The 18,398-nt window shown below is 47.1% G+C and overlaps 1 protein-coding gene across 1 annotated transcript in view; it reads right to left on the bottom strand.

Moving 5' to 3' along the window:
* The window catches only part of DNAH9 (dynein axonemal heavy chain 9), a 430,601-nt gene extending 420,853 nt beyond the window's left edge, over positions 1 to 9,748 (bottom strand). Inside the window, exon 1 of the mRNA XM_073660252.1 lies at positions 9,248 to 9,748. Coding sequence (XP_073516353.1) covers positions 9,248 to 9,604 — 357 coding nt within the window. The 5' untranslated portion in view covers positions 9,605 to 9,748. The remainder of the gene's footprint in view (positions 1 to 9,247) is intronic.
* Between the last annotated feature and the right edge of the window lie 8,650 nt (positions 9,749 to 18,398).

Genomic DNA, 18,398 nt, shown 5'->3' with positions numbered 1-18,398 from the left:
AGTATGATGTCCCCACAGTACATTCCTCCACACACAGTATGATCTCCCCACAGTACATTCCTCCCACACACAGTATGATGTCCTCACAGTACATTCCCCCCACACACAGTATGATGTCCCCACAGTACATTCCCCCCACACACACAGTATGATGTCCCCACAGTACATTCCTCCACACACAGTATGATGTCCCCACAGTACATTCCCCCCACACACACAGTATGATGTCCCCACAGTACATTCCCTCCACACACACAGTATGATGTCCTCACAGTACATTCCTCCACACACAGTATGATGTCCCCACAGTACATTCCCCCCACACACAGTATGATGTCCCCACAGTACATTCCCTCCACACACACAGTATGATGTCCTCACAGTACATTCCTCCACACACAGTATGATGTCCCCACAGTACATTCCCCCCACACACAGTATGATGTCCCCACAGTACATTCCCTCCACACACAGTATGATGTCCCCACAGTACATTCCCCCCACACACAGTATGATGTCCCCACAGTACATTCCCTCCACACACAGTATGATGTCCACACAGTACATTCCCTCCACACACAGTATGATGTCCTCACAGTACATTCCATCCACACACACTATGATGTCCTCACAGTACATTCCCTCCACACACACAGTATGATGTCTCCACAGTACATTCCCTCCACACACAGTATGATGTCCACACAGTACATTCCCTCCACACACAGTATGATGTCCTCACAGTACATTCCCCCCACACACAGTATGATGTCCCCACAGTACATTCCCTCCACACACAGTATGATGTCCCCTCAGCACATTCCCCCCACACACAGTATGATGTCCTCACAGTACATTCCCTCCACACACAGTATGATGTCCCCACAGTACATTCCTCCACACACAGTATGATGTCCTCACAGTACATTCCCCCCACACACAGTATGATGTCCCCACAGTACATTCCTCCACACACAGTATGATGTCCCCACAGTACATTCCTCCACACACAGTATGATGTCCTCACAGTACATTCCCCCCACACACAGTATGATGTCTCCACAGTACATTCCCTTCACACAGTATGATGTCCCCACAGTACATTCCCCCACACACAGTATGATGTCATCACAGTACATTCCCTCCACACACAGTATGATGTCTCTATAGTACATTCCCCCACACACAGTATGATGTCCCCACAGTACATTCCCCCACACACAGTATGATGTCCCCACAGTACATTCCCTCCACACACAGTATGATGTCCCCACAGTACATTCCCCCCACACACACAGTATGATGTCCCCACAGTACATTCCCTCCACACACAGTATGATGTCCTCACAGTACATTCCCTCCACACACAGTATGATGTCCCACAGTACATTCCCCCCACACACAGTATGATGTCCCCACAGTACATTCCCCCCACACACAGTATGATGTCCCCACAGTACATTCCCCCCACACACAGTATTATGTCCCCACAGTACATTCCCCCCACACACAGTATGATGTCCTCACAGTACATTCCCCCACACACAGTATGATGTCCACACAGTACATTCCCTCCACACACAGTATGATGTCCCCACAGTACATTCCCTCCACACACAGTATGATGTCCCCACAGTACATTCCCTCCACACACAGTATGATGTCCCCACAGTACATTCCCTCCACACACAGTATGATGTCCCCTCAGCACATTCCCCCCACACACAGTATGATGTCCTCACAGTACATTCCCTCCACACACAGTATAATGTCCCCACAGTACATTCCCTCCACACACAGTATGATGTCCCCACAGTACATTCCCCCCACACACAGTATGATGTCCCCACAGTACATTCCCTCCACACACAGTATGATGTCCCCTCAGCACATTCCCCCCACACACAGTATGATATCCTCACAGTACATTCCCTCCACACACAGTATGATGTCCCCACAGTACATTCCTCCACACACAGTATGATGTCCTCACAGTACATTCCCCCCACACACAGTATGATGTCCCCACAGTACATTCCTCCACACACAGTATGATGTCCCCACAGTACATTCCCTTCACACAGTATGATGTCCCCACAGTACATTCCCCTAAACACAGTATGATGTCCCCACAGTACATTCCCTCCACACACAGTATAATGTCCCCACAGTACATTCCCTTCACACAGTATGATGTCCCCACAGTACATTCCCTCCACACACAGTATAATGTCCCCACAGTACATTCCCTTCACACAGTATGATGTTCCCACAGTACATTCCCCCAAACACAGTATGATGTCCCCACAGTACATTCCCTCCACACACAGTATGATGTCCCCACAGTACATTCCCCCCACACACACAGTATGATGTCCCCATACTACATTCCCTCCACACACAGTATGATGTCCCCACAGTACATTCCCTTCACACAGTATGATGTCCCCACAGTACATTCCCCCACACACAGTATGATGTCCTCACAGTACATTCCCCCACACACAGTATGATGTCCTCACAGTACATTCCCTCCACACACACAGTATGATGTCCTCACAGTACATTCCCCCACACACAGTATGATGTCCTCACAGTACATTCCTCCACACACAGTATGATGTCCTCACAGTACATTCCTCCACACACAGTATGATGTCCCCACAGTACATTCCTCCACACACAGTATGATGTCCTCACAGTACATTCCTCCACACACAGTATGATGTCCTCACAGTACATTCCTCCACACACAGTATGATGTCCCCACAGTACATTCCCCCCACACACAGTATGATGTCCTCACAGTACATTCCCTCCACACACACAGTATGATGTCCTCACAGTACATTCCCCCACACACAGTATGATGTCCTCACAGTACATTCCCCACACACAGTATGATGTCTCCACAGTACATTCCCACACACAGTATGATGTCCTCACAGTACATTCCCCCACACACAGTATGATGTCCTCACAGTACATTCCCCCACACACAGTATGATGTCCCCACAGTACATTCCTCCCACACACAGTATGATGTCCCCACAGTACATTCCCCCCACACACAGTATGATGTCTCCACAGTACATTCCCCACACACAGTATGATGTCCTCACAGTACATTCCCCCACACACAGTATGATGTCCTCACAGTACATTCCCCCACACACAGTATGATGTCCTCACAGTACATTCCTCCCACACACAGTATGATGTCCCCACAGTACATTCCCCCCACACACAGTATGATGTCCTCACAGTACATTCCCCACACACAGTATGATGTCTCCACAGTACATTCCTCCACACACAGTATGATGTCCTCACAGTACATTCCCCACACACAGTATGATGTCCCCACAGTACATTCCCCCCACACACAGTATGATGTCCTCACAGTACATTCCTCCACACACAGTATGATGTCCCCTCAGTACATTCCTCCACACACAGTATGATGTTCTCACAGTACATTCCTCCACACACAGTATGATGTCCTCACAGTACATTCCCCACACACAGTATGATGTCCTCACAGTACATTCCCCACACACAGTATGATGTCCTCACAGTACATTCCCCCCCACACAGTATGATGTCCCCACAGTACATCCCCTCCATACACAGTATGATGTCCTCACAGTACATTCCCTCCATACACAGTATGATGTCCTCACAGTACATTCCCTCCACACACAGTATGATGTCCTCACAGTACATTCTCCTCCACACACAGTATGATGTCCCCACAGTACATTCCCCCACACACAGTATGATGTCCTCACAGTACATTCCTCCACACACAGTATGATGTCCCCTCAGTACATTCCTCCACACACAGTATGATGTTGTCACAGTACATTCCTCCACACACAGTATGATGTCCTCACAGTACATTCCCCACACACAGTATGATGTCCTCACAGTACATTCCCCACACACAGTATGATGTCCTCACAGTACATTCCCCCCCACACAGTATGATGTCCCCACAGTACATCCCCTCCATACACAGTATGATGTCCTCACAGTACATTCCCTCCATACACAGTATGATGTCCTCACAGTACATTCCCTCCACACACAGTATGATGTCCTCACAGTACATTCTCCTCCACACACAGTATGATGTCCCCACAGTACATTCCCCCACACACAGTATGATGTCCTCACAGTACATTCCATCCACACACAGTATGATGTCCTCACAGTACATTCCCCCCACACACAGTATGATGTCCTCACAGTACATTCCCCCCACACACAGTATGATGTCCCCACAGTACACACCTCCACACACAGTATGATGTCCTCACAGTACATTCCTCCACACACAGTATGATGTCCTCACAGTACATTCCTCCGCACACAGTATGATGTCCTCACAGTACATTCCCCACACACAGTATGATGTCCTCACTGTACATTCCTCCACACACAGTATGATGTCCTCACAGTACATTCCTCCCACACACAGTATGATGTCTCCACAGTACATTCCCCCCACACACAGTATGATGTCCCCACAGTACATTCCCTTCACACAGTATGATGTCCCCACAGTACATTCCCCCCACACACAGTATGATGTCCTCACAGTACATTCCCTCCACACACAGTATGATGTCCCCACAGTACATTCCTCCACACACAGTATGATGTCCCCACAGTACATTCCTCCCACACACAGTATGATGTCCTCACAGTACATTCCCCCCACACACAGTATGATGTCCCCACAGTACATTCCCCCCCCACACACAGTATGATGTCCCCACAGTACATTCCTCCACACACAGTATGATGTCCCCACAGTACATTCCCCCCACACACACAGTATGATGTCCCCACAGTACATTCCCTCCACACACACAGTATGATGTCCTCACAGTACATTCCTCCACACACAGTATGATGTCCCCACAGTACATTCCCCCCCACACACAGTATGATGTCCCCACAGTACATTCCCTCCACACACACAGTATGATGTCCTCACAGTACATTCCTCCACACACAGTATGATGTCCCCACAGTACATTCCCCCCACACACAGTATGATGTCCCCACAGTACATTCCCTCCACACACAGTATGATGTCCCCACAGTACATTCCCCCCACACACAGTATGATGTCCCCACAGTACATTCCCTCCACACACAGTATGATGTCCACACAGTACATTCCCTCCACACACAGTATGATGTCCTCACAGTACATTCCCTCCACACACAGTATGATGTCCTCACAGTACATTCCCTCCACACACACAGTATGATGTCTCCACAGTACATTCCCTCCACACACAGTATGATGTCCACACAGTACATTCCCTCCACACACAGTATGATGTCCTCACAGTACATTCCCCCCACACACAGTATGATGTCCTCACAGTACATTCCTCCACACACAGTATGATGTCCTCACAGTACATTCCTCCACACACAGTATGATGTCCTCACAGTACATTCCCTCCACACACAGTATGATGTCCTCACAGTACATTCCCTCCACACACAGTATGATGTCCTCACAGTACATTCCTCCACACACAGTATGATGTCCCCACAGTACATTCCCTCCACACACAGTATGATGTCCTCACAGTACATTCCCTCCACACACAGTATGATGTCCTCACAGTACATTCCCTCCACACACAGTATGATGTTCCCACAGTACATTCCCCCCACACACAGTATGATGTCACCACAGTACATTCCCCCCACACACAGTATGATGTCCGCACAGTACATTCCCCCACACACAGTATGATGTCCCCACAATACATTCCTCCCACACACAGTATAATGTCCCCACAGTACATTCCCCCACACACAGTATGATGTCCTCACAGTACATTCCCCCACACACAGTATGATGTCCCCACAGTACATTCCTCCACACACAGTATGATGTCCCCACAGTACATTCCCCCCACACACAGTATGATGTCCCCACAGTACATTCCTCCACACACAGTATGATGTCTCCACAGTACATTCCCCACACACAGTATGATGTCCTCACAGTACATTCCCCCACACAGTATGATGTCCTCACAGTACATTCTCCCCACACACAGTATGATGTCCCCACAGTACATTCCCTCCACACAGTATGATGTCCTCACAGTACATTCCCTCCACACACAGTATGATGTCCTCACAGTACAGTCCTCCACACACAGTATGATGTCCTCACAGTACATTCCCTCCACACACAGTATGATGTCCTCACAGTACATTCCCCCCACACACAGTATGATGTCCCCACAGTACAGTCCTCCACACACAGTATGATGTCCTCACAGTACATTCCTCCACACACAGTATGATGTCCTCACAGTACATTCCCCCCACACAGTATGATGTCCCCACAGTACATTCCCTCCACACACAGTATGATGTCCCCACAGTACATTCCCCCCACACACAGTATGATGTCTCCACAGTACATTCCCCCCACACACAGTATGATGTCCCCACAGATGTCCCTGCAGAATACCTCCCAAGGGACAGTGCAGGGACTGAGGGCAGCACTTTACCAGTCAGTCAGATCTCAGCTGACATTGACTTAACCTTGCAGGTGTTTCCATTCAAAGCAGGGAGTGCCTGCACATTGTGGCAGCAAACAAAGCTGTGACTGAGCAAACAAAGTCATGACTTAGCAAACAATGCAGTGCAGTGACTGAGCAAACACTGCCAGTTTTCCTGGCTTGCTGTGAGCGCTAATTACTTTCAGGACTTTTGTTTTCCAGATGTTTACAACTGATTTATCCATCACATGTCGCAAATGTACCCCACCCACCCACCCACCCACAAAAACACAGACACCCAGCAAAGTGTTTTTTTTTTTTTCTTGAACGCTTGAAATTTTTGTAAAAATTTTGCCACATTTTAGAGACTTTTTTTTATCTAAACGCGCGCAAAAAATGTATAAGACAAGAACAAAAATTGTGAAAAACGTATGATGAATTTGGCACGAAAAAAAAAAAAATCGGAAGCAAATACCACAAGGTAAAAAGAAAAAAAAGAAAAGCGTCTTCAAAAAGCGCAAATGAAGCATCAGTCCTTTAATGGAGAAAAAAAGTTGCGTTTTAAACAAATTTGCGCAAAAATTCCAGGTGTTCAAAGACTTTTCAAAAAGTTGTGATTGATGGAAAGTCTACGTAAGAAAAAACAGGCGAACAGATGAAAAAGTAGACTCTAAAATAGGCACAAAGTAAAAAAACAGATGAAAAAGTAGACTCTAAAATAGGCACAAAGTAAAAAAAACAGATGAAAAAGTAGACTCTAAAATAGGCACAAAGTAAAAAAAACAGATGAAAAAGTAGACTCTAAAATAGGCACAAAGTAAAAAAAACAGATGAAAAAGTAGACTCTAAAATAGGCACAAAGTAAAAAAACAGATGAAAAAGTAGACTCTAAAATAGGCACAAAGTAAAAAAAACAGATGAAAAAGTAGACTCTAAAATAGGCACAAAGTAAAAAAAACATGAAAAAGTAGACTCTAAAATAGGCACAAAGTAAAAAAAAACAGATGAAAAAGTAGACTCTAAAATAGGCACAAAGTAAAAAAACAGATGAAAAAGTAGACTCTAAAATAGGCACAAAGTAAAAAAAACATGAAAAAGTAGACTCTAAAATAGGCACAAAGTAAAAAAACAGATGAAAAAGTAGACTCTAAAATAGGTACAAAGTAAAAAAACAGATGAAAAAGTAGACTCTAAAATAGGCACAAAGTAAAAAAAACAGATGAAAAAGTAGACTCTAAAATAGGCACAAAGTAAAAAAACAGATGAAAAACGACAAAACTAGACAGAAAGAAGCGAAAATGCAATAAAGAAACCGGTCATAAATGCTGATGGAAACTGAACCAAAATGGATTTCTCCAAAAGTAGGGTTAGATCCCATGATCCCATACCGAGATCAAAAGTCCACAAGTTCCCAAAAATTCCCAAGTCCCCAAGATCACTGGCACTGTGTTCGCCATGTCATTCAATACTGACCCCGCTCGCCTCCTGTCCCGCCAGGTAACTTATAAATGCTGCTCTAAATTGAATACCACCTTGCACGGATCTTCGGCGTGAGATTGACGCCGGCGGCGGGTAACCGGAGACTCCCTTCATTATGATCCGCGCCATTGTGCCCCATCTCAGCGTTTATTTTAATCCACTAATGGGATGGGGGGTCCGGTATAAAGCCAAGGGTGGGGGGGGACATTTCTCATAATGAGGCAGTAATAAGAACCTGCATTATTCAGGTCGCTGGCACCCACGCATTACTGAGTCTGAGAGTAACGGGTCAGCGACCAGACGGGAACCTGGGCCTCGATATCTGGCGTCTACAGCGTCGCTGTCCCTCAGTGTTGTGAAATCCCTCCTGATCTGCTCATCATTCTTGATGAACCGATCCCTATGTTCGGCCGATCGCACAGAACGCTGAATAGCTTTCCAAATATGTCGCTTTTTCTTTCTTCCACCTTAGCGTCTTTGGGATATAACTATTTTATGAAAAAAAAAAATATTTTTTTAATATGTAAATATATACATATATATTTTGCGGTGGGGACTTTAATTATTTATTTATTTATTTTTTACTATTTTTTTATTATTATTATTATTTTTTTATATTATTTTTTTTTATTATTATTATTTTTTTATAAATGTTTTATATGTGCATACTTTTTTTCACACATGATTTGTCCTCGAAGAGATCATCAGAGATTTCAGTGGTACAATTTAAATTTTTTTTTTTCCGTTATTATCATTTTTTTTTCCCACTGTAACTGGAGTAAATATAAGGCACCCAAGTTACAGGGGAAACCAGCCCACTATAGTGACATAAGTCTAGGACCGCGAAGCTTTGTTTTGCCAGTAGACACCTGGCGATCAGGTGATTAGCAGGTCCTAAAGAAGGATATCAGCTGATGTTTCTGTGCGCTACATAGAGCTCTGTGATTGGACAGAAGTGGTTATAATCTGCTTGTAGGATCCATGGCGGTGTCTGATACCCAGGCACCCGACCTACTCCTCCTAGATTACAGCTGCTTTAACCCCCTGACATAAACTTACAAAAACACATGGGGTAAAACCCTTCCACTAAGTTCAGGAGAGTGTCACCTTGACACTCTCTTAGGGTCTATTTACACAGTATGGCCAAATTACATATATCATGGAGGGTCAGTACTTGGAGGGTTCGCACTTCTATTAGCCACTAATTTCTGGGTCCTTACCTCTTCTACCAGTGCGGAGAAGTGGTCCAGGGGCAGGTAGGACAGATCTCCATACATCAGGTTGCTCCTCATGGAGTCCGAGCTCAGGAAGACATTGGGCCTCTTTAGGAAATACACTGCTTTATTCTTCATGGAGTTGGGGAACTCTGACAGGGGGACCAGCAGCCCGGCCGGGTTGAGCGCCACCACCAGAACCATCCGATCCGCCTTCTCCAAGAACTCGTTGAAGATGGTCTTGTTCTCTTCGGAGGACAGACATTTCTGCCAGCGGTCCGGCTTCAGTTTAAGAGTCATTAGGACGTATTCTTCTATGAATTGCAGCCTCTTGTCCGCGGCGGGGGCCGCCGGTTCTTCCATGTTTGTGAGATGGCAGAGATTTTCTCAGATCATGTACCGGCCGGGGGCTGAGGAGAGTGAGAGGACTGAAGTCTCCAGGCTCGGATGCCTACTTTCTTCTGTCTCGGTTGCTTTGGTAACTCTGTTTGTATTCAACACGTTGTAGAGAGTTGTGGTTGCTGCAGTTGGGACAATGACCGTCCTCTCCCGGGGGGAGGCTGCGGAGACACAGGTGGTTGGGTTACTATTGTATCTGCAGACTGAGACTCTGATTAACTCGTCAAACCGGGTGGAACGGCAGCAGTAGGGGACTACACCGAAATATTGGTAGGGTACATGACACCACAAAACCGCAGAAACTGCTTTATTCATGGCATCGTCATATAAGAGGTATATTCACATCTGGTTCTTGCCGCAAGAAAAAAAATCCCACTTGACTTTCAAGAAAAATTGGCGCAGAAGCCGCTCCCTAAAAGTATGTGCGTTCTTTTTGCGGAGTGACAAAAATCGCTGCAAAGTCTGAACTTAGTCAAAACTGACCCGATTCATCATCATTCACGTTTCCTTTTTTTTAGTCTTGCGGTATTAGCTGCCGTTTTTAGGCGCCAGATTCATCAAAATGACGCAAAGTCAAAAATTAGCGTTTTTGGCACCAAAATTTTGCGACCCAGCAGATAGGTGGTGGGGGACTGGAGTGAAGCTTTTTTTTTATTTTATTTATTTTTTTTAGTTTTACTTTATTTTTTTATTTTGTTTAGGGGACTTGAGCCTTCAATCGTTTGTCGTTATACTACAATTTATTTCTCTGGACTTCACGGGGGAACGAAAATGTCAGCGCAATGTGTGAATCTGGCGTAAACTGCTGCGATCGGAGCAGATTAACCCCCGTAGATGCCGCTATCAATTATGGCAGAGGCATTTAAGGGGTCACTGGTCTACTAATAGCCAAGCCCCTCGTGTCTGCCATGGTGCTTACACCACAAGCAATTGGGTACAAGCGCGCCCCATTGATCCAACCACCTCCCACCACATAACAACAATGGTCAAAATAAAATGCAATTGTGGCTTTATTGCTCGAAAAGTTCCTCACAATCCGATATTTCTACGTTTTTACAATGTACCAATGCCCTTTGGGAGCCATTTTCAATTTCGATTTTTGCACGCGAAGTGTAAAACTGGCGTAATGTCAATGGCGGCAGCTCACTCCGAAGATACGGCAAGATGAAACGTAACGCTAAGTCCCATCTGGTAGTCATACTTTATGGAATTGATGGTGAATGCTCTCTAAAATCCATGGAGGAAAAAAAAACGCCTCAGAATATACGAGCCAAAAGCGTCGAAATACTTCTTCGAGTGGTTGAAGGTGTAAATCTTGAAGAAAAGCCATTTTGTCTACAGAAGAGTCATACGCAAGCAGTGAACAACGTCTGCGAGCAAATCCCTTAAAGAAAACCGCACCCTGGAAGCCATCTTGTATACAGGCGTCAAAACATACGTCAGCCTCGAATGAGGTCAGGGAGTGGAGGCCTAAATGCGCAAATCGTCAAAGAAAAGGACATCATGGAAGCCATTTTGTGTACAAAAAAGGTTAAAACATTCGACAGCGGAGAACTTCTTCGAGTGGTTGAAGGCGTAAATCTTGAAGAAAAGCCATTTTGTCTACAGAAGAGTCATACGCAAGCAGTGAACAACGTCTGTGAGCAAATCCCTTAAAGAAAACCGCACCCTGGAAGCCATCTTGAGTAGAGTGGAGCCTTAAAGGCGCAAATCGTCAAAGAAAAGGACATCATGGAAGCCATTTTGTGTATAAAAAAGGTCAAAACGTTCGACAGCAGAGAACTTCTTCGAGTGGTTGAAGGTGTAAATCTTGAAGAAAAGCCATTTTGTCTACAGAAGAGTCATACGCAAGCAGTGAACAACGTCTGCGAGCAAACCCCTCCAAGAAAATTGCACCCTGGAAGCCATCTTGTGTACAGGCGTCAAAACATACGTCAGCCTCGAATGAGGCCAGTGAGTGGAGGCCTAAACGCGCAAATCGTCAAAGAAAAGGACATCACGGAAGCCATTTTGTATACGGAAACGTCAAAGCATACGACAGATGCGAACGTCAAGAAGAAAAGCCATTTTTGTCTACGGAAGTGTCATACGCAAGCAGCGAACAAGCTTGAAAGAAAATGGAGCCCTGGAAACTTTCTTTGAAACCTGAATAATATCGTTTACCATAAACAGTAAATAAATTTCCCTTCCTCATGGCATTAACCTGGACTATAAGCATCAGTCTCTGAAAGCCGCCATTTTAGGTTTCCCTGATACCACAGGTCTGAGGTAAAATTACAAGTCCAGACGTCTGATGCTATTAATAATCACATATATGACGATTTTATAGTATTATACCTCACATTATAACATTTCCCTCACAAAATACACCTTGTGCAGGAGAAAACAGGCGGCTGTGCACTTTCCCGCCAAGACTCTAAGCCGCCATTTTGCTCCTCGCAGATCCAGCGCTAACGGTCGCAGCTCTGAGGTGAGTGGTGGCCGCGATATGGTACTGTCCACCAGAGGGCGCGCTGACACCAGACAGTATATAAGGAGGAAGAGCGGCCGCGGCATTCACTCTGAGCTGTGCGATCAGACAGTCACATGGCTGCTCTCCATTATCAATGGATTCCCCCATGACTTGCCACAAGTGAAGCTGAAAGATAAGTCACCTCAGGAATCAGAGGCTGACGATTTGGTTTTGTTTCCAGAGTTATTTGTCTCCGCTTGTACAAATGCATCACATAGGTTTTCCATTGTGTTCAATGGGGAATCGCTCCGATAGTACATACGAGGGCTCGTTTTGCTGGACGAGTTGTAGTTTTGAATGACGCCGTTCACATTACCGTATAATGTACTGAAAAATGGGGAAAAAATTACAAGCCGGGTGAAACTGGAAAAAAAATAAAAAAATAGTTTTTCGAGTTTTGCTTTTACGGCGCTCATAGTGCTGTCAGAATGACCCGATAGCGACTGTGCAGGTCAGAGTGGAAGTGTCAACCTTATATAGTGTGTGTATATATAATTATGATTATAAAAGTTTTACAAAATTTGTGGGAAAAAAAAAAATCTATTTTTCTGACGTTCACGGGGCCATAAAAATGAAGATGTCAACCTTGTATAATTTATATATTCATATATATATATATATATATATATATATATATATATATATATATATATATATAAAATTAATTTTTTTATTTTTATATATATAAATCTAGAAATAAATATATATTTTACATATATATTTATAAAATTTATACATTTATAATTTATATATATATATATATATATATATATATATATTTATAAAAATCTCACATGTAAAGCGCCATGGAATAAATAATAATAAAAATAAATGAATAAATTATATAAATATATATGTAAAATATATATTTATTTCTAGATTTATATATAATCTGCAGAGCGGTGTTTAAATTTGGCGCCAAAATCGCTGATTGGTCGAGGCCGGCAACCATGACCAATCAGCAAAGCGGTGTTAAAATTTGGCGGCAATATCGCAGATTGGTCACGGCCGGCGGTCGCGACCAATCAGCAGAGCGTTGTTTAAATTTGGCGCCAATAATGGTGATTGGTCACAGTCAGCTAGCAGCTGCGACCAATCAGCGGAGCGTTGTCTACATTTGGTGCCAATCTCGCTGATTGGTCGCGGTCGGCTGGCGGCCGCAACCAATCAGCAGAGCGTTGTTTACATTTGGCGCCAATCTCGCTGATTGGTCGCGGCTGGCGTCTGCGCCCAATCAGCACAGCGGTGTTTAAATGTGGCGCGAAGATCGGTGATTGGTCGCGGCCGCTATTTAAATGTGGCGCCAAAATTGGTGATTGGTCGCGGGCAGCAGCCGCGACCAATCAGCACAGCGGTGTTTAACTTTTGCGCCAAGATCACTGATTGGTCGCGGGCAGAGACCGCAACCAATCAGGGAATCGTATTAGTGAGGACTGGGGAGCGCCGCTGCCTGTGCGGCTACTTCCGCTGCGAGAAGCCGGGACATGAGCGGGCGCTCGCAGCAGAAGTATCCCGACCCGCAGCGCCGCTCCCCGGTCCTCCCTTCCGCATGGAGGTCAGCGGCGCCGGCGGTCGGGGTCCTTCTGCTGCTACCGGCCGAGAGATGAGCGCCTCGCGCCGGTCATCTCCCGGCTGTATCTCCGTCCCACAGATGAGGCGCTAACGGCCGCCATCTTTTTTCAGAAATCCCGCGGCGCTGATTGGCCGCTGCCGGACCAATGAGCGATGCGGGATTTCCAGGACAGACAGACAGACAGACAGACAGACAGAAAGACAGACGGGATGAGACGATTATATATATAGATAAATGATATAAATCTTCTTTGAAAGTTAGCCTATAGCTGAGCGTCCGATCAGTACCAAGATGGCGGATATGGGGGTCGTTGGCAGGCCCTTTTCTGTCACTGTAACCCATCGATTCCTCATGATCGCATGGGCGTCGGTGAGTGCGCATAGGCGTCGGTGAGTGCGCATGGGCGTCGGTGAGTGCGCATAGGCGTCGGTGAGTGCGCATAGGCGTCGGTGAGTGCGCATGGGCGTCGGTGAGTGCGCATAGGCGTCGGTGAGTGCGCATAGGCGTCGGTGAGTGCGCATAGGCGTCGGTGAGTGCGCATGGGCGTCGGTGAGTGCGCATAGGCATCGGTGAGTACGCATGGGTGTCGGTGAGTGCGCATGGGCGTCGGTGAGTGCGTATAGGCGTCGGTGAGTGCGCATGGGCGTCGGTGAGTGCGCATGGGCGTCGGTGAGTGCGCATAGGCGTCGGTGAGTGTGCATGGGCGTCGGTGAGTGCGCATAGGCGTTGGTGAGTGCGCATGGGCGTCTGTGAGTGCGCATAGGCGTCGGTGAGTGCGCATAGGCGTCGGTGAGTGCGCATGGGCGTCGGTGAGTGCGCATAGGCGTCGGTGAGTGCGCATCGGCACTCACGCTAATTAAATGCTGTCCGAGATTAACAGCGACATTTACGTAGCTAAATATCAGCGATCGGGGCTAGCACCGATCACTCTCGTAAAAAGCAGATGCCGGTTGGGTATTACAGCCGGCATCTGCCCTGTATGGAACGGACACAGCTACTGATCCTGATCCATACATGTCCATGTCTATGACATACAGTTAAGTCGGGGGGGAAAAGGGTTAAATAATTGGGCGTCTTCATATCTCGGTTATTCCGAGATTGTTTTTTTTTTTTTTTTTGTGACACATTATACTTTATGTTAGTGGTAAATTTAAGTGGCTATGTTTTGAAAAATTTGACAAAAATTTAGAAAAATGAGCAATTTTTAAAATTCAAATTTTTATACAATTAGGATTTGTTCACACGTTGCGTTTTTCCAAGGGCTAAAAAAAACGTTGCACATAAAAAATGCATCAAAAATATGTGTATTTTATGCAGCATTTTTCCTACCAGCACTTGGATTTTTGGTGCAGAAAAATCCGCACCAATTTAGCTCCAAATTTGTCATTTTCACGAGGGGTAATAGGAAAAAAATGCGAATTTGTATTGACCCTGAGGTATGTGGGTAGCAGAGACCCCTCACAAGTGATCCCATTTTGGAAACTACACTCTTCAAGGAAATCATCTAGGGGTTTAATGAGTATTTTGAACCCACCGGTGCCTCACACAATTTTATAACATTGGGCTGTGAAATAAAAAAAAACAACTATTTTTACCACTAAAATGTTAAATTAGCTGTACATTTTTCACTTTCAACAGAGGAATAAGTGAAGATGGACCCTGCAATTTGTTAAAAAATTCCTTCCAAATGCAGTGATACCCCATGTGTTGTCAGAAACTACTGATTTAGCACACGGCTGGGCTCGGAAAGGAAAGAGCGCCATTGTTACGGATCCGGGTGGTGGAACCTCTGTGCTGCGGTGCAAGGAGGGACCAAAGGGGCGTAACTAGGTATCAACTCGGACCGACCAAGGCCGTACGGCGGCTCAATCGACTCCGTGACCAGGGAAGGACCAAGCAGAGGGACCAGGTGCTACTCTGGGGACGACCTTGTATGAGAGCAGGTGACTCCCACGGGTCGAAAGGCAGGGACTGACCAGTACAGCAGATGAGCACGGCAGGCAGGCTGACGGGAGATCCGGGCAGACGGGCTGGCAGGCACGGCAGGTAACTAGCAGGAGCCTCTAAGTAGGCTGTCTGGTGGTCACGGCAAGTGACAGGCAGGAGCCTCTAGGTAGGCTGTCAGGTATACACGGCAAGTGCAGGCAGGAGCCTCTAGGTAGGCTGTCAGGAGGTCACAGCAAGTGACGGGCAGAAGCCTCTAGGTAGGCTGTCAGGTAAACACGGCAAGTGACGGGCAGGAGCATATAGGTAGGCTGTCAGGAGGTCACGGCAAGTGACGGGCAGGAGCCTCTAGGTAGGCTGTCAGGAGGTCACGGCAAGTGACGGGCAGGAGCCTCTAGGTAGGCTGTCAGGAGGTCACGGCAAGTGACGGGCAGGAGCCTCTAGGTAGGCTGACAGGTAAACACGGCAGGTGCAGGCAGGAGCCTCCAGGTAACAGGCAAGTTCTCCAAGTAGGCCGGCTAGCCTAGCCCATAGACAGACTGGCAGGTTTGACCGTAGGCAGACCGTCGGGTTGGAGAGTGTCCTTGGCAGGCGGAAACAGGCAGCAGGTGAAGGCTCCGGGTAAGCGGACTGGCCAAGCTAATAGACAGACTAGCGAACTGGGCTGTAAGCAGATTGTCGGGGTGGACTGGTAATCAGGCTGGCAGACTGGACTGATAGTCAGACGGACTAGACTGGTAGTCAGATAGGCAGCGGGACCTGTGGGCTGAAGCAGAGTTTAGCATACAGAGCAACAACCTTGCACAGGCACCTCCATATTGGGACTTTTAGGAAGGCGCGCGTGGCCCCTTTAAGAGGGAGCGCGCGCGCGTGCCCTAAGCACAGTGACCGGGGAGCTGCGCAAGCCGGCAGCAAGAGAGGCAGGAGCACCAGAGGATGCCGGGCAGGGAGCGCGGCGGTGAGTGGGACGGCATCTCTGCCTGTCAGGGGGCAGAGACGCCGATACTACAGTACCCCCCCCCCCTTTACGCCCCCTCTTCTTTAGGCCTGAAAGAAATTTATTAAGAAGAAGCGGGGCGTGGATGTTCTGCTTGGGTTGCCAAGTTCTCTCCTCTGGGCCAAACCCCTTCCAATCCACCAGAAAAAAAGTTTTTTCCTCTTACCCTCTTGGTGGCCAGAATGTTCTCTACCTCATAGACGTCCTCAGCGGAGACCGGAGCTGGGGAGGTACCTGGATTGTCTGAAAAGGAATTAAGCACAACTGGTTTGAGGAGAGATACGTGGAAGGAGTTGGGAATCCGTAAGGTGGCCGGGAGTTTTAATTTGTAGGCTACTGGGTTGATTTGCTTGAGGACTTCAAATGGACCGATGATCCGTGGACCCAACTTATAGGAGGGTATTTTGAGACGAACATGTTTGGAGGAGAGCCAAACCTTGTCTCCCGGACAGAATTGAGGTGGATCCAAACATCTCTTATCAGCATGCTTCTTCATCCGCTCGGAGGATTGAAGAAGTACGGATCTAGTGTCCTCCCAAATAGTGGAAAATTCGCTGACCCGAGACTCCGCGGCCGGGTTGTCCACCGAAGCGAAGACGGGAAACGGAATCCGGGGATGTTGACCGTAGACCACAAAGAACGGGGACTTGGAAGAAGATTCGCTTTCATGGTTGTTGTAGGAGAACTCGGCCCATGGTAGGAGCTCCACCCAATCGGTATGGTGAGCGCTGACAAAGTGCCGGAGATAGCTGGTAAGGATCTGGTTGATACGTTCCACTTGGCGATTGGACTATGGATGATAAGTGGAGGAGAAATCCAGGGTGACATCCAGCAGTTTACACGTAGCTCTCCAGAAACGCGAAGTGAACTGGACCCCTCGATCAGACACAATGTGGAGGGGTAGGCCGTGGAGACGAAAGATGTGATGGATGAAGTCCTTAGCCTGCACAGATGCAGACGGGAGACCAGACAGAGGGATGAAGTGAGCCATTTTAGAAAAGTGGTCAGCGACCACCCAAATGACCGTGCAACCGGCAGAAACAGGGAGATCTGTAATAAAGTCCATAGCAATGTGTTGCCACGGGGCAGCAGGTACGGGAAGAGGCAGGAGACGGCCGGCAGGAAGATGTCTGGGAACCTTGTTGCTGGCACAGGACAAACAGGCCGTGACGAAGTCTACCACATCCTTGCGCAGGGTAGGCCACCAGTAGTGCCGGGTAATGAGCAGGAAGGTCTTCTTCTGGCCGCATGGCCAGCTAATTTGGATGAATGACCCCAGTGAAGAACCTTCTTACGATCCAGAACCTCTACAAACGTCTTACTGGGTGGGAGACGAGACAGATCCAAGGGGGCCACATTCATCACTTTGGAGGGATCGATGATATGCATAGGGTCCTCCTCTTGATCGGAAGACAGAAAGAATCGGGACAAGGCGTCTGCTTTAACGTTATTGTCCGCCGGGCGGTAATGTAGGGTAAAGTTAAAGCCGGCGAAGAACAAAGACCACCGGGCCTGACGCGGATTGAGTCTTTGGGCATTCTGTAGATATACCAGGTTTTTGTAGTCAGTATAGATGACCACCGGGTGCAGAGTCCCCTCGAGCAGGTAACGCCACTCCTCCAGCGCCAATTTGATGGCTAGCAGTTCTCGGTCTCCTATGGAGTAGTTGCACTCAGACGAGGAGAAGAGCTTGGAGAAGAAGCCACAGGTTACCATTCTCCCGGTTGGAGAT

This window comes from Phyllobates terribilis, unplaced genomic scaffold (genome assembly GCF_046119375.1).
Source record: "Phyllobates terribilis strain yellow unplaced genomic scaffold, ASM4611937v1 Scaffold_25__1_contigs__length_18738178, whole genome shotgun sequence".
NCBI lineage: Eukaryota > Metazoa > Chordata > Amphibia > Anura > Dendrobatidae > Phyllobates > Phyllobates terribilis.
This window is presented reverse-complemented; position numbering and strand designations above follow the sequence as displayed.